The sequence below is a fragment of the Triplophysa dalaica genome, chromosome 17 (genome assembly GCF_015846415.1).
Source record: "Triplophysa dalaica isolate WHDGS20190420 chromosome 17, ASM1584641v1, whole genome shotgun sequence".
Classification (NCBI taxonomy): Eukaryota; Metazoa; Chordata; class Actinopteri; order Cypriniformes; family Nemacheilidae; genus Triplophysa; species Triplophysa dalaica.
In genome coordinates, this window is record NC_079558.1 from 17,732,501 (window position 1) to 17,756,231 (window position 23,731).

Consider the following 23,731-nt stretch of genomic DNA (forward strand, 5'->3'; position numbering starts at 1 on the left):
CTCTAAAAAGGGCCCCTTACTGGGGCAGCGCTGGCGCCCAAAGTGGGGCTCGAACCCACGACCCTGAGATTAAGAGTCTCATGCTCTACCGACTGAGCTAGCCGGGCTGTGAGACACGCATGGTCCTTGTCTGTCAGTGTGGCCAGGCGGAGTTGTAGGGGGCCATCACTGTTAAGGAGGCATAGGACAAAAGCGTACACAGGTACCGAAAGTAACCCAGGTAGCTCGGAGGGTAGAGCATCTGACATTTCATCAATTTGGAAGTTCTGTAAACAAAACTATTACTATTAACAGAAAAATGTTGATGAGTAGTGAGAACTCTAACACTAAAGTGATATGTCAACAACCAAAATCTGTACATGTTTACAAATTGACTAAACAACAATGAATTTTCAATTATATACAATCAATTTTAATAAGAAACATTGTAATCATCACTGCTTGATGTTGAACCATTAAAAACAATCACTTCAATATGAAGTAATTATTCATTAATAATCACAAATCTCATTTTTATTCATTTAAACAAACAAATTCAAGTATTAAGGAAGATGAAACTATAGCTCAAATCTGAAAAATGATGACTTCACAGGAGATTGTGAACAGTATGAACGTAGCGCCATCTTCTGGTGCCACTAAATCCTGTTTTAGAGACATTTACCACTGATGGTATTTCTTCTTTATCTGTGTGTTGACATTTAGACAAGAAAAATACACTGTAGGGGCTTAAACAAAATATTTTATACAATTCCAATAATTTCTTTGCGTTATAAATTTTCATTAAATTTAAGGCCTTCGTATATAAATATAGCTCTTTTTTTAAAAACACAAACCTGATGTACAGTGTTTAAAACTTTGCTTTGGTGAATAAAGAATTTGAACAGATCAACAAACTATTTCAGAACTAAACCCAAATTTCACCATATCCCATGTAAATGATGGACATATGGACTATAAAGATCGCCCTTCACTAATGAGACTGGATCTGTGATTTCACAAAGATATTATTTTGTCTACTTTGAAACAAGTTGTTTTATCATTTTCAATGCTTTGTAATTTTATGTGCCCTCTTTTATTGCAGTCATTCAGTAAAAAGGATTTATTTTCCAGGTGAATTTCACAATGTGAAGTCGTAAGTATATTTGTTTTTTTGTCAAGGGCCAAAAATGGTTGTTGTAGCGTGTCAGTGTATCATGTTATTCGACAGAAAGTCTGACATTTCAGATTTACTTACATTTAATTAGGGACTTAAATCAGTCACGAAAAGTATTAGAGTTGAAATTAGGAATTGCCCTGCGATGAGGAAGGAGTGATTCACATGTGTAATGAAGACAGAATCTGAGAAAGAAACAGAGGCAGACCAAGCCCAGTGGTTAAACTGATGAGTTAAACTAACCTCTCTGTACTTCGTAAAGAAATTTACAGAAGATATTGAAAAAATATGTTTTTATTGAATGCCAGCATTAATAAATACATTATTCATATTACAAAATATTAATATTTGAGACAATTTTATATAAAACATGAATAAATAGGCATAAAAAATACATGTCTCAGTCATTAATTAATAAATAAAAATAAATAATTTAAATAAATATTCTGAAGAACTTCACAAATATAAATCAAATAGGACAGTAAGCAATATCTTATCAAACAGTCTTTTTTTGATGACATGCTTCATTTTAGCAAACTACTTCAAGGCAAAATAAACAGAAGAGCAGAAACACTGACTGACTGAAATGTTTTTTTAAATTTTGGAGATTCTTCATAGGCTTTAGTTATGCAGTGTAGAAGGAGAAAAATTCCAGCTGTTTCATGAGGCCTATGACTCGACTTCTGATGATCTCCCAGCCTTTACCAGCATCCTCCTGACAGAGTAAAACAACATCATTTACACAAGTTCCGTTGCTCACATACACATTTATATTCGTCATATATTATTCACAGTCTTACCGTCTTCAACGCTATCATTTGCCTCAGTCTTCTAAAATAGAGATTCAACTTTTTATTCCTCTTCGTTTTTAAAGTGCCCTGCAGTAAAAAAAAGTATCCAATGAGTTCTTCATGTTATTATTGCTGCTGTATATACATATGCAAATGAATGGACTATTCACATCTGTTCTGCTTTCTAGATTTTTCCGTTACGAACTGCTACGGTTAAAATAAAAATAAAACATTTTTACTATAAATAAACATATATGTATATATACTGCTTCTGAGTCTCATGAGTCGCTCATTTATTTCACAGTCACACATCTTACTCACACATAATTGGAGTGCATCAATCTGCTCATGGATGATGTTCAAGAAATTTTCCATTGTGTTTTTATCCCAGGGTGTAGAGTCAGCGTCCTCAAAGATGCCAGTGATCTCCATAAAAGTTTGAATTACGAACAGAATCTGTTTCTCAGTCTGAGGAGAAAAAAAACAAAAAAAATCAATATGGATCCATAATCCACAAAACCAACCAGGATTCACTCATTCATTTCATTCATCTTTTACTGACCTCTACTGTCCTGTAGCTGTTGATCAGTTCATATGGAATGGGGTTGATGGATTTGCTTTTATTGCCTTTTATCTCTCCCTACAAAACATTGAGAAACCAATTACATTCAACAATATATTTTACAAATAAATTCAGACCTAAATGTTTTGGGCAGGTTTCCCGAACAGGGATTATTTTAAATCCGGAGATTTAACATTTAAATGAGTCTGGTAGTCTTATACCCTGTCCAGGAAACTTCCCCGTGTGTTTTAAACTAAATCCAAGAAGACTTGCCAAGTCCGCAATCAAAAGTCGATGGTAAAATCTCAACATGAACCAATTATCAAAATCAGATTATTTTACCTCTTTCATTGAACAGCACAATTGTCTCAATTGGTTTTATTTCATTTCCTCTCAGAAATGTTAGGAGAAACATCTGAGACTAAATTAAGACTTCCTGAGCTAAAGACTTCACAGCAATATCACTTTCATCGGGAAACTTCCAGACATCAACATAAATAATTAAGGTACATGAAATGTTTCACAAGCTTCACATTTTCTAGCTTCTGGGTTTTTTTTAGCAAAGGAAAAAGTTAACGCTTACCATCTTTTCAATCAGATCCAAAGAGACTCTGTGGTGATCTTGGAACTTGTGTTTAATCCACCTGCATCCCAGAACAGGTCGGATGGTGCAGACTGACAGCGCCAGGCAAAGAAGTGATGTACGAACAAACATCATAATGATGAATTATCAACAGACAAATAAATCCAAGACTTATTCCACTCAGTCAACCGCTGACAATGTACAGAGCCCGATATTCTCAGGTAATGTTTGCTGCTGAATGAGCTTCTCCATGCTGTTCGTTGTTTTTATACAAGAATTTACGGAATTACACCTGCAGTTTTCACTTTCCAGTTGGATGGTCATGAGCAACACGAAAATATACGTTATCCCACACCTGAGAGAAAGGTAAATCGCGATTACGCAATACCGGAGGAATCTCCGTGTACATTGATCTTGTTATTTTTATAAATATAGCAGTAAGGCTAAATGTAGTGTATACTTCATTTTTAAAACCCTAATGCCATTGTAATTAAATGTTTGATGCGATTTACTAAAAATACATTCTGTAATGGTTATGTGGAAATTACATTTGAATCCAAACTAGAATGGTCTGTGTGGGTCTATACTGGCTATTTGTTGGGTTCTATGATGAGATGTGTCTAGGCGATGAGAACCAATAGAACATCATTAAATTCTACTAGAAATGACCCAATTTTGTAATGGCTCTAATGGAAGCCTAAGCAACGGACGGTTTATATAATGGAAACTATTTGCATTTTATTTGTGTTTTTTGTTTCACCGGGGTTCATTGTAACTTGCACAATAAGGTTTAATATTGTTAGAAAGGTAGCAAATTATGCCGCTTTCTACAGAGAGTGTAACAGTCCATATATAACGTGTAAAATACCCCATCAAAAAATGATGTCATATTATTTAACAGAACTCACAGCTGGTACAATTTTAATTTAGGTTATAATGCTTTTAAACAATAATATGTGAGCACAGAGGGTTTGCGTGACAATACAACGTGGGAACGGAAACTCCAAACTTGGAACTTTGAGAAAGTGAAATCGAAAGTGTATTCCATCATAACACAGTGACGTCAGATTGTCTTCGTTAGTTTCATCATTTGAGATACGTAATAATATTTAAATAGGAAAACTATAAATAATACTGGAGAGTATGAATGAGTAAAAAGTCACTTTTGTCTTGTTTTTTGTAGTAAATTTGATTTGATTAATATTCTTTTTATTTATGCATTTAATAAACATTTATTATCAGCGAAAATAATTTTCAGGAATGTTGCTTTTATTGGAAAGTTGTAACTTGATGGGAAATAAAAAACTAAGCAAAATAAAAAATTACGTCTGATTAATTCATAAACGGAACAAATATATGTTTAGGCACCAACATACACACGCATTTTGATCTCTTTTATGTTTATTTTCAGCAGACACACATCCAACATTAAAAGAAGATGACATGGTAAAACAAACAAAGTAAACAACACGCTTTTTCCAAGTAACATTAAACAGTTTTTTCAGGAATGTTGCTATTGTTGAATGTCTGTTTAATGAAAGTTAGTCTTCTGAGTACTCAATGCTGCGCTAGAGTTGCGCATACGATGTTCGTCAAAGTGGCAATGCCCACTGATCTTTGATTTCAGTTTACAGCAGCAACAAGTAACTGTACATATATGTCTTTCTTTCATACAATTTACACGTTATAAATTCTAGAATCCAAGCTTGTGTAAATCATATTTATGCAGGGTCACAGTCTTACAAACCATATTTCGTAAGCAGGAAAATTAGTCCCTTCCGAGTCTTCTGCACACTCAAGGCTGCGCAAGACTTGTGCATTTCCATGTTCGTAAACAGGAACCCTGCGCTCACTTCCCGTCATGCTTTTCGCGTCAGCTGATGTGGTAACAGTGACCGAGCGTGACAGCGACTCATTCCCATAAGCAAGAGCAGAGATTTCAAAAGCCACCAGACAGATGAACACACAACAAACATGGTGAGTGCGCGAGCTTGTGATAAATGCATTCAGCGATGTTAATAACGATGAAAGTCGATGCAGTTATGAGACGCTGTGCGATCTGTCAGTATGAAGAGAAGAAAGACGATCTTGTGCTTGTAGGTTGTACAAGAAAGATATAATACGTTGTTGTGTAACATTGTACAGAACTAAATGTCCTAGTGTATATGGCACAAATAGCAAACGTGCACGCGCGTTTATGCTTTATCGAATAAACACGGTAGTTTTGTCTTGTCATATCTTTACTACACTAACGTCGGCAAATGCGCTTGTATTAGATTGTGAGTGACTGGGGTTTATAATAGCGACTGTGGCTGAAATCTGTTGTCACATCTATCCGCAGAGGAAACGTGATCTGTCACTTCCACTTTTTGACAAACTAAGATTAACAATATGCGAAAAGCTTCATGTTTAAACTAACCTCCCTTTTGATTTATGTACTGACTTGTTTTGCAGAGCGTTGAGTGGCACTAACCCAGACTCGAAGAGCCATGCTGGCCACCCAAACAACCGACAGCAGCCCAGAGACCAAAGATGTTAAACAGGTTTGTAACTTCCTCATGTTGTTAAAGCTAGTTTAACAGTGGACTTTAGCTCACGAGCGTTTCCTTTCACGTGCCTCAAACTCGTTCGGCAGGCAGACACGCTTTGATGACGACAAGTGGCATTCAAATCAGTTCATTATTGTATGCAAGATCGAACTGAAACTGAAACACACTTTGTTTTATCTTTCTATGTTTCTGCCCTTACGGTGCACGTTATTTCAAATCAAGAAAAAAGTATTTTGTCTTTCAATTTCAACTGATGTTATGATTTTCTTATTTTGTAACCTAGGAGCCACCTATAGAGACCAGGGCCCGGTTGCATAAAGCACCTTAAGTGTAATTTTCCCTTAAGTGTGGCCTTAAATATACCTTAAGTTATTCTCCTATTGTCTTTGGTAAAGGGAAATCACTCAAACTTAATGTGCTTTATGCAACCTCATTGCGTGTTCTGTTTTTAAACTTAAAGGGACACTTCACCCAAAAATGAAAATTCTGTTATCATTTATTCATTTCTTTGTTCAGCTAAACACAAAAGAAGATATTTGGAAGAATGTCAGTAGACAAACAGATGTCCTCCCCCATTGACTCCCATATTTATTTTCCCCACTATATGGCAGTAAATGCTGGAAGAAATCAGTTTGGTTACTGACATTTTTCCAAATATCTTTTTCTTTGTTCATCAGAACAACGACATTATACTGTTCGATTTGTACAGATTTGGAACAAACTGAGGGTAAGTAAAAGGCAGAATGCTTTGGATGAACTGTTCCTTTAATGTTTGTCGTTTGGCTCTTTTAGCGTGTCGTGTGCATGTGATTCTGAGAAACCTCGGGTTATGTGCCGTCTAGTTAGATGTGAATATAAAGAAGTTCATTAACGCCTTTATGAGAGAAGTGACGCTTTTCTGTTGGCTATTTCCTCTTTATTTCTTTTGCATAATTGCTCTCGGAACCTACTGTAACTGAAGTGTCAGAAAAGCACATTGATGAAGACACAAGTGTCTTGACTTACAGTTGCCACAGTGAATTTCCAGAGCTTTGATTGGCAGCTTTTCTGTGGTGAGTCAGCTGATGTCAGGTGACAGTCTGAAGGTTTGGCTCACGTTCACATGGCTGAAGACCGTCGGTGCTGTAGACGAGTATGTTCTGCGCTCCGTGCCTCAGGTCCTCATGATCTGTGCCGTCTGAGCACAATCTTGCGCAAAGTTGTTTTTGACCTTCCTTCTGCTTATCTTTAACTGCCTTACTTTTGCAATTGTTCCTGTGACCCGATTTCTCTTACCTCAAACTTGCAATGCGCAGCAGACACATCATTTAAATGAGAGCTTTTGACACTGAAATGTAGTAATTGATTATAACTAGCTTTGTTTCCAAATCAGAGCTTATCGATTTCTGTCTAAACAGGGGTTGAAATTGATTGATTCATTGAGCACTGTTAAAGGGATATTTCAGATGCAAAAAAATCCTCATGTTTACTCGCCCTCAAGGCATCCATGACTTTCTTCTTGAAGAATAATGCAGTTATAATACCATTATTTAGTTTTACTTCAAAGCAGTAGAATGGGACTGAATGGGCGTTGATTTTTTTGAAGCTCCAAAAAGTGCATCCATTGGTCTAAGAACGGCTCGATCCTGCTCTGTGGTCTTCCGAAGCGACTCGTTGCGTTTGTTTAAGAGAAATATCTATATTGACAACGTTATTAACGATAATGTCTAACTTCCGTTCCCTCTTCTGCGCGTGAACCTGTGGCTTGTTTTTCCAGCAAATGAGGCAGGTGTAATGACGTAAGTTCCTGTGTCGAACGCTGCATTTTTCATTTTGTTCCAATACGATACCGTCTCCTTTGCACGGGAGCTTTCATCATTATCATTTAGCGTAAAAAACATCTTGCGTCTGAAATATCCCTTTAACTCTTTCTTTCTTCCTCAGTGGATCAAGGAAAAGATCGCACAAACGTTGAAAGTCCTGCAGAAGCGGTACATCACTACAGACACCGCGGTCACCAGTGAGGATCAGGAGGCAAACCTCCTGTGTTGTGCTTTGGAAGCCGTCTTCATCCACGGCATCAAGAGCAAGTTCATCCGCACGGATGGAGGTCACGGGCGCAAGGGAGGGTCACGAGGGGCCGTTCCTCGGCCCGTTTTCTGGAGCCTTCTTAAAACCGTCACCCACAGGTGGGTTGTCCATTTTAATGCCTAAATCTTCCATAAGTCTTTTAAAATTGTTGCAAAAAAGTGTAAGGCATGATTATTAAACTTCAGAACTTAAAATATTGTGAAAGGTGGCGTTTTTAGGGGTTTTAAACTGAAAACTGTGTATCTGTGGCTCATACAGAGACGCTGAGAATGTTTATCGGGTCATTTCTTCACGTCTGCTTCATTACACGCCTGTTAACATGTCTTTGACATTTAGTAGTTTAGTAGTTTAGTAGTTAAATGTTTTTGGTGTTATCTGTGTGTATTTCATTCCTGCACAAAATGAATTCGCCCCTAAAAAAAGAGAAGAATGTGTCCTGAAATAAATCCTAAATCTTAAAAAAAGAAATCTTTCCGGATGAGCAATTTGACACCGGTTGGAAGGGGGAGTCATGGAGGGGAAGCTGTGTGAGGATTGTGGCAGGATTAGTTGAATCATGTGGGTCTGTGGTCATTACTCAAGTGACATTTAGTCGGGTCCCTAAAGGTCCTTAGTGAGAGATTGAGGATTTCCGGAACCTCGGAGAACAAAGTTTAACTCTGCGTTCAGAGTGTTGTAAGTCTCTTGCTACGAGGTTGCAAGAAGGCGTTCCTTGCTTTAGTTACTCTAGTAAAATTGATATACAAACCCTGCAGTAACTGACGTGAGCTTTACTGCTGTACTCCTATTATTAGTCGCTTCTGAAAGTGGCTCATCATTTGCATAAAGTTGAGCAATTCTCAGACATGCCCACTTCCTGTAACCAGCAGTCGCTGGGTGTCGCTGATGGTCTGAACAGGGCGTCAGTGCCAGTACACTTGGCTGATGATGCGATAAAATACAAGATACTGGGTTCAAGATACAATATATACAATGTATTTCAATATAATGTTAATATATTTTAAACAAAATTTAAGTAAAAAATAATCCAATTCAATAAACAGATGAGCAATTTCCGGTAACATTTTTGTTGTATTATACAATTGACAACACTCAAGCTTAAAATGAAACTTTTTGAATCTTCAGAATGTTTTGACTTCTTAAATCAGTAAATGCAAACTTATAAATAACAAAAATATATAAACATCCCTACATGACATTATTATTATGTTGATGCAGGTCACTTGTTGGCTGCTCAAGTTATAGGACTTTAATAGAACATATATCATATTGTAGAATTATCACCATCGCTCTTGAATGTCTATATCGTAATTAGGGCTGTGTTCAAAATATTGATATGCTGAATCATCGTCATGAGCCCCTAATGATGCGCACATCGATACATCTGCCTCTGTATCGTTTCTGCAGCACTTTTGAAATGTGCCAAATATTATGGAAAAATGATCATGTAGAAATGATTAGTGTTGTAAGGAATCTGATCGGGGTTGATTTGTATTCTGTGTTGATCGCCTCTCATGATTCTAAATGCAGTTCCACCATCATAAAGTGAAAGTTTAAAGAGGACACATAACTAGGGATTTTTAAGGTGCTACTTTGGTTTATGGAGTGTCCAACAACAAGTTTATGTACATAGAAGGTGTAAAAACTTCTAAAATTATTTCGTAATAGTAGGCAGTTATTCTTACCTCACTTCTTGACTGACTCTCAAATGATTCGTTCGGCCATTCATCGGTCTAAATCTTTATTTGCCTACAGAGATGTTGTTCAAGAACTAGAGTGCCTGAGCTTCATCAACTCAGACGTTGGGCGGTGTAGAGCCTGGGTTCGTCTGGCGCTGAATGACGGCCTTCTGGAGTGTTACCTGACGTCTCTGCTCCGTGAGGGCTCAAACCTGGGATCCCACTACCAGTCTGGAGCTCTTCTCCTGGACCCGGAGGACCGCGAGGTTCTCCTCACCCTCCTTCAGGGTTTGTCCTCGCTGACCTTCCAGCTGTCCTACAAATCAGCAGTGCTTAACGAGTGGACAAACACGCCGTTGGTCCTCGCGGGGCTTTGCCGCCCTGCACCCGCTGAGGAGGACCAGCTGTGGCCCAAGCGCAAGGAATCTTGGGATACGGTCTCCCAGTCATCCGGAGGGTCCGGAAGCTCAGATTGGGCTCAGGAAGTGCTCCACAAGGAGCCAATGAAAGAGCAAGCTGAAAGCTGTGAGGCCAGTACTCCGACCTCGTTGAACGCGAGTCTGGACACGTCGGGTTCATCGCAGCTGTCCACCAGCCTGAGCTCCGATAGTCTCCTGCAGGGTCATGAACCCAAGAGTCCTGAGAGAGAACGCTGGAACTGTGACGCCGACATCAGCCGCGGTGCACAGGGGGAGAATTCACTATCAGAGTGAGTAGAGTCATCTGAGTTTCACAATTACGCCCGACACGATAATGTGATAAATTGCATAATTTTCAGTAGTGATATGCAAAATATGATGAGATATGTTGGTAGATTTTAAGTCATATGTTTGCTCCTTTGTGTCAGAGACAGCAGCTCTTCTAGTCAGGAGGTGATAAAGCAAGACATCGATGACTTCACACCTGCTCCCGATGATGCTCACCAAACAGTCACGCACTTCTCCGATGCTCCTGAGCTTTACTCCACAGAGAAAGCTGAAGAGATCATACAGGAGACAGACAAAGAAACAAAATCCGTATCTGAGACTCTTGTTGTAACCACAAGACTTAAAGTTAGAAATACAGTCAATGAGACATCAGAAAGAGAGAAAAAGAGCAAGAGCTTAGCCTCCTCCTGTCGTCCCTTTAGAGCTTCTCCTCTCACAGAGACCTCTGAGAAGACCTCAGACCTTCAGGATGCTCACCGTCCTACTCCAAAGACCTCTGACCTCAAAGAAGTTCAAGCTCCTTCAACAGAGAGCCCTGCTGGACCAAATCCAGTGGAACATGCCAGACATGCAATACTTAGACGTTCCACAAGCGCCGTTAGCAGAAGAACATCCACAGACTCGCTGTATTCCTCCGGTGTGAGTGTTTTTAAGGATTCATGTTCTCAAAATTAAAGGGATAGTACACCCCCAGAAAAATTCACACCTGCTGGTCATCATTTTTGCACCCTAATGTTGTTCAAAACCAAACATTCTTTTGTCCTTCGAACACATACAATTTCTTTTTCATTTTAAGTTGAACTATGCCTTTAAAGTACACTTCATTATATGGTGCGTTCATTAGTTGACTGAAACTATATATGTACTCCGTACTGTAGAACGTATGAGACTGTACGAGATTTCCCCAGAACTGCTTTACATCTTCAAAGAAGATGTATACTGGTTCGGAGCAAGTAGAGGGTAATTCACGACAAAATTGTCATTTTTGGGTGGACTATCCCTTTAAATCAATGTACATGAACATTTCTGTCTTCTATGTTTGAGTTGTGTAAACTGCAAACAAAATTTTGGACATTTTGGATCAATCCAGAAGTGCTGTCAGCTGTGTGTTCGTTTTTATTTTACAACCTAGTTTGTTGACTTAAGAGTCAGAACTATTTTCTGTTTAATAGACTGTTCTTTGTCTTTCAGCAATCCACGTCTTGGATTTCAGAGGAAGATTTTTATAAACCCGAAATGAGCAGGAATTCTGAAGGACATGTCTGTGTTGACACCACACAAATGAACGGGCAGGTGAAGACCACGCCTGAACCAGACGACGTCCAGTCACCACCTAGTGTAGTTCATCGCAGACAAAACGGTAAAATGGAATATAGATGTATACATGTTTTGTACTTCTTTTGCATGAATAGTTAGAAGTATTTTTTTTGCACTTTTATTTTTAATTATTAAACATGTCTCGCCATGAACATAGCCATAGAAGCTGACATGACATTAAAGGTGCAGTTTGTAACTTTTTTAAGTAAAATATTTAAAAACCACTAGGCCAGAGTTATATATTTTGTTCATTTAAGCATTTACAATATCTATTGTATTTGTAAATTGTGAAAAAAAACGGACCATGTCTGCCATTCACCTATCAATAGCATCATATCCACGTCACCAAGGACACTCGATGTAAAGCTTGCAACCTTAAGGCTAATGCAGGAAAGGAGATTAGAAATTGTTATATAATTGGCTGTGGTGCCTCATGTGATTGGTACAAGCCGTTACGCTTTCTCCAGAAATTACATCTCCCTAAAAACACAGTCTCTTGCACAGCTTGCAGCTGGTTCGGTCAACAAAGACATACAGGTAAACCAAATGACCCAAGAAGAGTTTGGGACAAAAAGATATAGTCAAGAGAGATAAAGCCAGGAACAATATCGGCGTGGCATTTTCATGGAGAAAGCTGCGCGGCAAATTTTAACTAGACAGAGACGCCGATCGTGCATGTGTTTTACTAGACTGTGAGCAACTGTTTTGATCCCTTTACTGACAGAATACGTTTAATGATTATATCTGTCAATTTTGTTAATCCGTAATCTTAAATCCAATGACCAGGCAAAAATGTTACGTTACAGTTTTTTATTTAACTCCACAGCTCCAAACATAGAGCCCTGCTTCCAGCATCACCAGAACCACCAAAACCTATTACTGCCACCATAGCGCCCCCTCGAGGAGAGGAGCAAACACTGAATTTAACAATCTCCCCTCTTTTTTATTTATTTAATAACAACAAAAGGCAAAAAAAAAAATATAAGATTGGAGGACAAAAACACATTAGGAACATTAAGGCAATTTCTCCAAAAAAAAACAATGCGTTTTATATTTATTTGTGTTCCCATACTCCTTTACTGAGAACTTTCAAAAGCATTAATGAAGATGCCCCCTTTTTTGTAAGACAGTCTGCAAGTTGATCTTTTGTAGCAGACCAAAGGATCTGCTGGATACTTCCAGACTGAATCAGTTCCTTTATGCTGCTGATCTCAAGACGAAGCCTCTTTTCTGCAACTGACTTCGTAGACTTCACAGCATCAAAAAGTGAATGATTGTCAGTTACACAGACAATTGGCAAATTATTACCATTTGTTATTTCTGAGTAGAGTGCTGACAGACACATCGCTTCATCAACGCCATCAGCAAGAGCCAAGGTTTCCCCTGCCAAAGTGCTTCTGACAACTCTTCTGATTCTTTTAGATTGCCAAGAGACCGGTGAGAATCTTCCATTTTCTCCCATCAACAGAATCAGGTGTCCACCTTGAGTACCGCCATCCGGAAGATTTCCTAATGAAGCATCACTAAACACAACCAGTTTCATTGAGCTTGCTTTTCCTAAGTTCTGAAACTTTAGAGTCACATCTTCTGACTTAAGTTTTCTGACAAGCTTGTTAGCGTCATGCAAAGTCTGAACAGTAGCGTTCTTTGTGGAAGAAGCAAGGATAGATGTGTCACATACAACATCTGGTCTGCTTTGTCTTGCAACCCACAATATTTGTCCAATCTTGGATCTCAAAATGTCGGTTTCGTGGTCTGTTAGTGGAGCTTCACGTTGCACAGCTCTGACCGGATCAATAACAATGGGATGAAGATTCTTTATAAATGTATTTTGATGCACATGTATATCACCATTTTCAGATGTGATCTCCATTCCGACATAACTGAAACTGTGGTGCTCTTCTCGCCCAACCTGGAAAGCAGTTTTTAAGTGCGGGATAACCAAAGAGGAAAAAGCTTCAGAACCGCCCCATAAAAAATCATCAACATGAGAAGCAAGAATTCCAAATAACTCTCCCGAGTTACTCAGCCAGTAGAACACTGCAGGGTCAACTTGAGACACATGAGCTCCCAAACGCTGCAAAGTGTCTTTGACTTTGTTGTACCAGTACAGGGAGGCATCTGCCAAACCATACACACATTTGTTTAACTTCCACAGGGATCCTTTGCACTGTGCTTCTGAAGGAGGGCGAATGTAGACATTTCTAGTCAACTCTCTTCCCTGCAGAAAAGCAGCTTTGATATCTATGGAGTTTAACTGCCATTTCTTCTGACATATGACTGCCATAACCATTCTCAGAGAATCTGAAGCACAAGTAGGTGAGTCTTTAGGAAGGTCACTGACATTCATCTCTTCAAAACCTCTTGCAACTAGCCTAGCCTTAGGCGTTACACCATCAGATGTTTTTTTGACTGAGCACACCCACCTCGTGCTGATACATTTTTGACCGTTGTCCTTAACTTCCTCGTACACGCAGTTTCTTTTCCAGTTATCCAGCTCTGTTTTTTTTGCTGAATCAAAAATCTCATCTTCAGTAATGAAAACATCACTCTCATTTTGATCATAATGTGTTACTGTGGTGTCTGGAGAAACAATCTGTAGGTCATCTACCTGGTTTAAATTAGCAGATCCAGTAACACCAGCAACAGTCCCAGGTTGTGTGTACTGTAGATTATACCAGTGTCTGTGTTTGCCTGTAAGTTTTCCAGCTCTGCCAAGAATTTTTGCTGTCCGAGCCTCACCATTTTCTCGGTCTGTATAGGTTATAGTTTGTCCAACTTTAAGTTTGTGCTTAAAACTTCTCACATCTTCCTCTGGCTGGGTAGATATATCATCACATTCCTCATCCTGCTGTGATGTATCATCACATTCCTCATCCTGCTGTGAATTTTCAATGCTCCCATTTATGCTATCAACATCCATTTCGACAATTTCTGTGAGCTGCAAACCTGTATCTTTCCCAGGATTTTGTTGTTTTTGTACTTCCATCTTGTCTGTGTGGTTGTCATTTGTCTTTCGGAGTCTTGAATAGTGCACACGAACATAAGTTCCTCCATGCCTCACAAAAATCACTGCCCCATCTTGGCCAATGACGACACCTGGACCTTTCCACTGTGTACAGCCTGCATGTTTGTAGTACACTTTGTCACCCGACTCATATCTTTCATCTGTGGGTCTTAATTGTTTTCGTAGGGCTCTTCGAATTCTTTCAGAACACTCCGCTTCTGTAAACGCTCTTCTTGCAGCGTGCAAGGTAGAAATATGCTGCCCTGCCCATGTGCTCACGCTGGAATATTCCAAAGCTGGTGGTTTGTCAGTAAGAACTGATGGTAGGTTTGGATTTTGTCCAAAAACAAGCTGGTAAGGACTGAACCCGTGTACGTTGTGCATTGCATTTTTTGCCATCAGGGCCCAGTCTAGGGCAGTTCTCCAATCACATCTGTTGTCATGCTTCACTTTCAACAGTATTTCAGTCAAAGTCTGATTGTGTCTCTCTAAAAGACCATTGCTCCACGGACTATAAGCTGCTGTGGTCTTTACCTCAATGTTGAACTTTTCAGCCATGTCTCTCATTTCTTCATTGTTAAACTCTCCTCCGTTGTCGCTGAACAGTCTCCTCGGTGGGCCATGAACACTGATCCAGCAATGTATGAAGCTTTTCACAATCTCACTTGCTTTTTTTGTAGTCACAATGCTTCCAGAACTGAATCGTGTGAAATGGTCGATAACATGGAGATACCACACTCCTGTTTCTAATTCATGCAGATCCACAGCCACCGTTTCGTTGTAGCTTGAGGCCATGGGGAGTCCTACAGCAGGTTTGGGTTTGGGTCGGCTGTGCTTAACACATGTTTCACAGTTGTCTACTATGTCTTTAAGGATCACAATGCATTCTTCATCCTGATTGCCTGAACTGGCTAGTAGCTTTTTAAGTCTGTCCACAGAGGCATGTCCAAACTGTTTATGTAATTTTAAGAGTACTCTCTTTTTCTCTTTTGTAGTCATGTTCTCTGTTACAGTTAGAACTTCACACTTTTCAGTATCACATGGGATATGTTTAGACATTAAATTTACACAGTAATGTCCAGATGAGGTGAGTTCAAGGGTAACAGGATGGTGAAACATGATGGCTTTGTCATTCTGAAGATCCAAGACTGCACCTGCTCTTTTTAGTGAAGTTTTGCTCAGAAGTAGTGGGATATCTGCTGGAACTACTTCAGTTTCTATGTGGCATTTAGTCTGTCCAATTGTGGCTGGAATCTTGACTTTCTTTGTAGAATGTACAACTTTTCCATCGCCAAATCTGAAAGCCCTTGCACTGTCTATGTACTCCAGTTTTTGTAAGTCGGCTGATTTTAGTCCATTGACATAATGATCAAACCATCTTTGTCCACAAACCGTTTTGGTACAGGCTGTATCGATTACTGCTGACCCAAAGGATTCTACCATAAAGATTTCTGTGTCGGATAAAGTTTCTTTAGAAAACAGTGTGATGTTACACTGCTCTGAGTCCTCTGCTATCTTAGCATGTTCCCCTCTGTGAGGACAATCCTTTACCCAATGATATGTGCTTTGACAGATGGCACATTTTGATCGCCTACCATATTTATCCAGTGGATTTGTTCCTGGCTGTGCCTTTGATTGTTTTTGCCAACGTGACTTGTTCTCTTTCCTGTTAGCCTCTGTAAAATATGCGGAGGCATCATTACTGTGACCTTCATGCATATGGTTTTCGCCAAAAATTCGTTTCAATGCTGACTTCATGTCAGCAAACGTAAGAGCAGGACAAGCAGTGAGCGCTAATTGTTTGTCTTTAACATCGAGTCCTGCGGTGTCAAGGAGCTTGAATGCTAATACAGCATCAGGAAGTACACTACCGAACTGAAGTAGCTTGTTATATTTGCGTTCAAATTCAACGATGTAATCGATCATAGAAATGCCGTACTCTCTTGTAATCCGATCAAATTCAGTGTATGCCTCGTATTGGCGATCTTTTTCCTCTTTTAAAAACACAGAGTCAAGTTTTTCTAGAATTGTTGTCATACCGTTATCCTTGTTCAAATCTTCCGCTGATATTTCCAGGGCGGCATCCTTTGCTCTCCCTGTGAGCGATAAGGCAACAGCCAAGGCTTGTTTCTTTTTTTCCAGCTCCGTAACACGCATCCACATCTGCACTTCATTTTTCCAACTTTCATACGACTTCTTTTCATCAAATTGTGGGGGAATTTTGTAGCTTCCAGCAGCCATCCTCTGCTACCAATGTTAATCCGTAATCTTAAATCCAATGACCAGGCAAAAATGTTACGTTACAGTTTTTTATTTAACTCCACAGCTCCAAACATAGAGCCCTGCTTCCAGCATCACCAGAACCACCAAAACCTATTACTGCCACCATAGCGCCCCCTCGAGGAGAGGAGCAAACACTGAATTTAACAAATTTATTGTTTCAAGTGTATATTTACTGAACAAGTAGTAGTCGTTTTTAGATCATCTGACTAATTAGTAATAAACTAATTTTATGAATTACGTTTAATGTGTCCAATTCATTATAAGGAAAAAAAATCATAACATCAAACACAGCATCTATAAAACTTCATTCTGGTGGTTTATTTGCGGTGGAGTTGAAGACGACAGTTCCCATTATTCATCGACATAAGCCGTTTTTTGTTATTGCTGTTGTTGTGAACTTATCTGTTTGAATGTGTGTTTTGAATTTTACAAACTGCGCCTTTCCATTTTTTCTCCATTGCTTGAAGTTGTCATAAACTGCTCTGTCACTATTTACTCGCGGTCATGTCCTGTATTTTTAACCTCTATGACACAAAAGAAGATATTTTGAAAAACACTGGTCACCAAGCATGAAACCTTGTTGACTTCCATTGTACGAACACAAAACCACAGAGACATTTCTCGAAAATATCTATTTTTGCTTTTTGGTTGGGTCAGCTGCTTTCAAACTAGTTTTGTCTGTACGTCACAGGTTATTTATGAACTCATGACGTTGAGACATGAGCATGTGTAACTCGGTCTGTTTCTTTAAGGTCTGCCTAACCCCTTCAAGGGTCTTCTGAAGCTGGGTCAGCTGGAGAGACGCAGCGCCGTTGGCATGTGGTGGGATTATTACTGCGAGCTCTCGCCGTTCGAGTTTCGACTTTACATCAACGCAGAGGAGCGCGTCTGCTACGAAAACCTGTCCCTGCTGCGCTGCGAGGACGTCCACCTCTCCTCAGGCACCGAGGGACGTTTCCGGCTCACCTTCCATGGCAAGAGACTGTACCTGCGTGCTCCGTCCCGAGGCGAGGCCGAAGACTGGGTGGACCGCGTCGTGGAGGCCATCGGCAAACTACGCCCCTTGGTGAGAGACGAGGCGTGGGAGGTGCTAGCCGACGATCGTGAATTCCCCTCGCCGTCATCAGCTCCCTCGAGCCCGGAGCACGCCATCTCAGATCCTCCTCAGTTAGACTGGACCCGTCTCACAGACCCGGAGATGGACGCTATAAAGGAGGCGGTGGTCTATCAGAACGTGGAGGAGAAAGGCTGGAGGTCTGTGGTGCTCTCTCTATCCCTGGAGGCTCTCAGGGGTTACAGCGTCGAAGAAAACGCCAAGACGCCAATCTTCTCATACTCCATAGGGACCGTCAGGGACGTGGTTCCGGATGTTTCTCTCGGCAGCCCTGCATTTTTTAAGGTTCTGACCGCACAGGAGACTGTGACGTTGAGGGCGGAGAGCGGCGAGGAAGCCCGAGGATGGAGGAACCTGATCAGAGGAGCTCTCGACCTGTATTTGGATACGGAGGATGACGGGTTCGTCTCATCGGCCGGAAGAATGCAGGGGGGGAATGTTTACAAGCTGGTCCAACACAGACTCAAAGGTGATGGAGAGCTGCTGTCTCACCTGTCCATCGTCCCCAAAGAGATGGGATTAGATGCGCAAAATTACAAATGTGCAGGTATGAGAGATTATGGTTTGTGTCTGGATGTTTTAAATAAATGTCAATGCAAATGTTTAAATGGAGTAACTTAAAATCAATGAAGAAATACACTTAGGACATATGTTTTATTTAGTGTGTAGTAAATATTTTAAATATTTATTGTTACATCACTTGTTTTTTATTTTTTGAGACAATATAGTTGGCCAACATTTAAGATTTTTTCATATTAATTAATTTTCTTATTTATGATTTCAAACCGCTTTAGCATGCAAAATAAATACATATTTTATCGTAGCAATTTCTTTATAGAAAATTGCCTGTCGACTAGCTACAAGCTATTAAATTAAATTTTTACTACATTGAAATGCCCAGTGTATGAAATCTAGTGGTGAGGTTGTGAATTACAACCAATGGCTCACTCCACCCCTCCCTTTTGAAGCACTACTGTGGCTGACACAGAACTTTTCACTTCTTTCCCGAAGGAGATAACGTATTTAGGTAACGTGCTCTGTAGAGCAGTTTGTCCGGGCTACTGTAGAAATAACATGATGAATTCAACACAAGGGGACCCATGGTGTATATAGATAGAAATAGCTCATTCTAAAATTCATTATGGAAGGTCTTTATATACCTCTGAACACACAGTTATGGCATTACTGTCGTTAAATCCTCCTAAAAATGAAACACTGGGGCTGCGTCCGAAATCGCCAGGTTCCATAATATATAGTAGGCGAAAATGAGTGTGTGTCACGAATAGTATGTCCGAAACATCAGTATGCAAAAACTCGTAGGTGAGCAATGCCCGGATGGTCTACTACTTCCGCCGAGTGTGGATGGGATGGACACTTATCTATCCCATGATGCCACGGGAGCTGAGAAACCGTCAAATTTCAATAAATCAAATGGATATAGCAGAAAACTTTAAGGCCAATGAATTTAATTCTTGTGTCTAAATTATGGACCCTGTTTATTTCAATCCTATTGCTAACTTTCTTCCTGTAAAGCCGCTTTGTAACAATAAAACATTGTGAAAAGCGCTATTTAAATAAAACTGAATTGAATTATGTTTTCATACATACTCACATAAAGGTTGTTGTTAATATGTCATAGGTCAAAGAGCATACGGGTCACATGACCATAAAGCATGGCAGACGCAGTATGTCTGAAATGTGTTCATACTACTACCACTCACACTTTATAGAAGGTATTGTTTTAACTGCCGATAGGTAGATACATATTCAAATTCAGTACAAACTTACAAATTATGTGATTTCGGACACAGCCTGGACTTAGAAGAGAATATATCCTTTAGAAATGTGAAAAATCTGTAAATAACAGATTTTTGGTCACACTTTATGTTAAGTGGCCGCGAGATGATTGCAACGTAATGTGATGTGATGTTGTGTGCGTGCTCTCACTAGAGATGGTGTTGTACATGCTTTTGTAGGCTGCTCTCGACAGATCGGCGTGTCTCAAGGCAGAGCTCGACTCTGTGAGTTCTCAGGTCATCATTACTGCGATACCTGTCACCATGGAGACGTCAGCATCATACCCTCCCGTGTGGTGCACAACTGGGACCTGACAGCACGTGAGGTGAGTGTTTTCTTCAGCTACTAATGGCTTAGAACATCTAAGCAACTACCAAATGGTAAGACATCAGGTTCCTCTTCAATTGTACTGACAGGTACTCCACCTTACTTGCGTATACATTTGGTTGCTTAGTCAAATCATACCACCAACTGACATAGATTTGTGGGGCTGTGGTTACACGAGGCGTTTCAGGCAGATCTGGGTGAGCTTTCATTTTTAGATGGAATGCATCTTTTGTTCCGACACTTAAATTTTTGCAATTTTAAGTGTCTAAAACATGCACGGACAACATGTTCGTGCCATATGACCCCTTTAACTTCATCGCTCTTCTGGAGGAATGAAGCATTATTTCAATGAGTTGTAAGGGTACCAACAAATTTGAGCACATCTGTATATACAAATATATATATATATATGTGTGTGTGTGTGTGTGTGTGTGTGTTCAGGTGTCAAGACGAGCCCTGCGTATGATGGCTCAAATCGAGCATGAGCCGCTCCTCAACATGCACGCTTTGAATCCTGACCTGTTTGATCACGCAGACGTTATGTCAAAAATACATAATCTCAGACAGCAGCTGCGTTTCCTAGGCGACTACCTCCTCATCTGCCGCAGTGACATTAGCAAACAAATCCAGCCCAGGTGCGGCTCTGTGTGTGTGTTTGTTGTGTCTTTCTGTACACATCATCTGGTGTTTAATGGATGGTTGCAGTCGTTATGTGATGGGAATCTGTATGTTGCAGACTTCAGCAGAGGACGTATTTACTGGAGAACAGTGATGCGTACAGTGTGCTGGACCTGCAGCAGGTATCTACATCAGTGTTGTTTTTTGTTATACAGCATATCACTCGAACTACATTATCAATCTGTATTCTTCCTATTTCTATAAGCATCTGGTAAATCAAGAAAAGGTGGAAAGGATGCAATTAATCATCATGAAAATGTTTTCTGTATTGACAGAAGTATTCCATATGCTTCAAAAACTGACAAACTACATTTTCAGCTGTTTGTCAGATCATTCTCTCTCTCTCTCTCTCTCTCTCTTACAGATTGCGGATGGACATTGTGAATCTTACCTGCAGTCTCTGATTCAGTTCGGCTCCAAGCATGTGTACCAATGTGACCTTTGCACCCATAGGGGCTTCATTTGTCAAATCTGCAATACAGATGACATCATTTTCCCCTTTCAGTTTGACAGCACGTCCAGGTAATCCAACGTTGCGTCCTCTTTCAGAGCATGTGTGTTTCTCTCCAGTCATGTGAATCTAGTCTCTCTCTCTCTCTCTCAGATGTGGTGTGTGTAAGACAGTCTACCACTCCTCCTGTAAGGCTCAATGTCCCGTCTGTCCTCGCTGTGTGAGAATACAGAAATACATGGACAGAGATTTGGATGATTAACTCTTTCTTCATTGTTTTTTTGTCTTGTTTTAAGGATGTTTAAACATGAATACAAGAAGACTGTAATACTTGCATTATATTATAGCGCAGTTTATTTTCTTACCTTATTGTAAAACAGTTCCTTTTGGTTTAGGGCTTAAACCCAACAATTTCCCTACAATGGAAATTCTCAATTAAGCCTTTATATCTTATGCAGTTTTGATACTCAAGTACGTTTTTAGTGTACAACAAAACTTGAATGCTTTCCTGTAGCGGCTACGTGTACAGTGTTCATCTCCAGCTGTACCGCGGTAAACTGTGTACAGTTCGGGAATATTTATCTACAGTCAACCAAAAAGCATTTGGTCAGTTTCACACTAAAACCTCTTATTGGACTTTTCAAGTGCACTTATTTACACACGGTTCTGTACATATACGTGTGTAAACTTTCACCTGCACAGACTGAGAGTGATTTTCTGTCTGGCAGGGGAACATATTTATAAAACCTGTTGGGCTAGAGATCTTTAACTTTTTTATAGTAATATTTTTTTATTCTAATGTCATATGCCAAGTTTTATATGAAGTATTTCATGTTTACAAAGCAAACTGTATGCATTAATAAGGCAATGGAATGATTATTAAACATATGGCTTTACAAATGCACTTTTAAACTGCCTTTTAATCTGCGGTTTCATTGTAGCATTTTAGTCACTAAAATGGGTCGTGAACGCAATGTAACTGTTTTTAATAGCGAATGTGAACTCATTTTTCTCTCGAATGAAGCATAACGTCTGACGTTCATCTCTGCGAATGAAAATTAAATCTTTTCTAGACTTGTTTTCTGTTCATTGTCACTTCTTTTGTATATAAGCTGTGTGTTGATCTTTTACAGACCATTTTGCGCACTTATCAGCACTTGTCTCACACACACATAGTGCGAGAGCATATGAGTTTATTTCCTTTATCTTTAATGTCATGTACATCACATGCTGTGCAAATTGCTCTGTTAACAATTTTCTGTCTCGTCTCGTGTTTTGCCACAAGGGGCAGCATCACCCAAGCAGAAGTCTGAAAATACACATGTGGGCTGGAGATTAAAAAGACAAGTACACCCAAATAAAATGTTATACTTTCATACTTTGGCATACTTCAGTCACCCTCATGCCACCTCAGATTTTTATTACTTTTAAACACTTGGATGTTTGTTTTTAGTTAACATTTGTTAATTAAGATTAGTTATTTGAATGGCTTTCTTATAAAGCCATTCAGAGACGTATATGCACATAAAGTGATGGATATTTTGACCAAAGAAGAGAAAGCCACATACATCTTGAATGGCATGATGAGGGTGGGTAACGTATGAGAGACATGTCATTTTTGGGTGTAGAACACATTAGTATTTTATAACTTTGATAGTTGCGTGATACGCTTTCCTGTTGTTTTAATAATCTATAGTCTTTAAAATAAAGTTTTTTTATGCAATGTCTGGTTCTTTTGAGAATCTCTAACTAAAATGCTTTCCGTAAGAAAACCAAAAGAAATACTCTGTGGCATTACTGACAAAGAATTGTTTTGTTTGATTTTCATCTTCATACTGTAGTATGACATTCATAAATGGGAAGTATTTTCTAAAGTACACTGTACACTCAAAAAATGATCTATTGTTTCAACTCATGGTTGGGGAAAATAAGGATAAACTCAACTGCTGGTTTATATTAACCTACAAAATGTAAACCTAACTATGAGTCTGTTAGATAGCTGTAGATAGATGCGAATGCTCTTATATGCTCTATACTGTAATACTGAATAGTTGAGACGATCAAGCTTGAATATGGATCATGTGGTTCTATATAATGTCTTTCTCAATTAATAGTTATTTCTCAAATCTTGTCAAAGGACGACTCATCAGTCTGACTGAATGATTCTTCAGAGCATCTGCTGTATTCTTAATGTGTTTGTCAGCGTGTCACTGTAAACCACATCATGAGTTGCTCCTCAACCGGTTCTTCCTGTTTCTGTACCTCCTGGCGCTCTTTTCTGCCTGCCTTTCATCTTCTGTACAACCTGTGTGGTGAATCCACACAAAATAACTAATTGCAATCATGTATAAGTGTTTTAACTTCAGCTGATGATGAATTTCGTCTGTTTATAAGGATTATTGGAATTTAACTGAATCATTCAATTGAACAAATACCCAAACATTACCTTGAAAGTTCTTCTATGCATTTCAGTTTGTTATCATGATAGTCAAACGATGATCTTTGTACAGCGTGGGATTTGCTGTTGACCGTGGATCATGTTATCAGTCCAACAGTCAAAAGAAAAACGACAAAAATAGAACAACACTTCATCTGAGGTGCCAAGCTGACAAATATCTCGCAATGTTTCTTTAAAGCCCGCGCATTCGAGACAACACCCTGTG

The 23,731-nt window shown here is 39.4% G+C and overlaps 2 protein-coding genes and 1 non-coding gene across 4 annotated transcripts; 1 reads left to right on the forward strand and 2 right to left on the reverse strand.

Annotated features, from left to right (window-relative positions):
- Nucleotides 1-34: 34 nt before the first annotated feature.
- trnak-cuu (transfer RNA lysine (anticodon CUU)) lies at nucleotides 35-107 on the reverse strand. The gene has a single exon. It is a non-coding gene; the product is annotated as a tRNA-Lys (tRNA).
- Nucleotides 108-1,589: 1,482 nt separating this feature from the next.
- ifnphi4 (interferon phi 4) lies at nucleotides 1,590-3,385 on the reverse strand. The gene is made up of 5 exons (XM_056771852.1): nucleotides 3,090-3,385; nucleotides 2,507-2,584; nucleotides 2,266-2,412; nucleotides 1,954-2,031; nucleotides 1,590-1,868 (listed from the first exon to the last, which is right to left on the reverse strand). The coding sequence occupies exons 1-5, from the start codon at nucleotides 3,222-3,224 to the stop codon at nucleotides 1,779-1,781; spliced, it is 528 nt and encodes a 175-aa protein (XP_056627830.1). The 5' UTR covers nucleotides 3,225-3,385; the 3' UTR covers nucleotides 1,590-1,778.
- A 1,534-nt stretch (nucleotides 3,386-4,919) lies between these two features.
- Nucleotides 4,920-22,146, forward strand: plekhm1 (pleckstrin homology domain containing, family M (with RUN domain) member 1). Of its 2 annotated transcripts, none has more exons than XM_056771060.1 (12): nucleotides 4,920-5,066; nucleotides 5,544-5,632; nucleotides 7,562-7,806; nucleotides 9,464-10,096; nucleotides 10,235-10,733; nucleotides 11,286-11,454; nucleotides 17,454-18,362; nucleotides 19,792-19,937; nucleotides 20,381-20,574; nucleotides 20,676-20,739; nucleotides 20,982-21,139; nucleotides 21,222-22,146. In XM_056771060.1, the coding sequence occupies exons 2-12, from the start codon at nucleotides 5,579-5,581 to the stop codon at nucleotides 21,328-21,330; spliced, it is 3,180 nt and encodes a 1,059-aa protein (XP_056627038.1). In that variant the 5' UTR covers nucleotides 4,920-5,066; nucleotides 5,544-5,578; the 3' UTR covers nucleotides 21,331-22,146. The 2 variants fall into 2 exon arrangements, with proteins under 2 accessions (XP_056627038.1, XP_056627039.1); XM_056771061.1 differs by having other exon boundaries at nucleotides 10,241-10,733.
- The last annotated feature ends 1,585 nt before the right edge of the window (nucleotides 22,147-23,731 follow it).

Coding starts and splice junctions, on each gene's coding strand:
- plekhm1 (XM_056771060.1), top strand. CDS start 5,579: ATGCTGGCCACCCAAACAACCGACAGCAGCCCAGAGACCAAAGATGTT. Junction 10,097..10,234: donor GGGGAGAATTCACTATCAGA/GTGAGTAGAGTC, acceptor CCTTTGTGTCAG/AGACAGCAGCTCTTCTAGTC. Junction 20,575..20,675: donor AGCAAACAAATCCAGCCCAG/GTGCGGCTCTGT, acceptor TGTATGTTGCAG/ACTTCAGCAGAGGACGTATT.
- ifnphi4 (XM_056771852.1), bottom strand. CDS start 3,224: ATGATGTTTGTTCGTACATCACTTCTTTGCCTGGCGCTGTCAGTCTGC. Junction 2,585..3,089: donor TGGATCTGATTGAAAAGATG/GTAAGCGTTAAC, acceptor AATGTTTTGTAG/GGAGAGATAAAAGGCAATAA. Junction 1,869..1,953: donor AAATGATAGCGTTGAAGACG/GTAAGACTGTGA, acceptor TTACTCTGTCAG/GAGGATGCTGGTAAAGGCTG.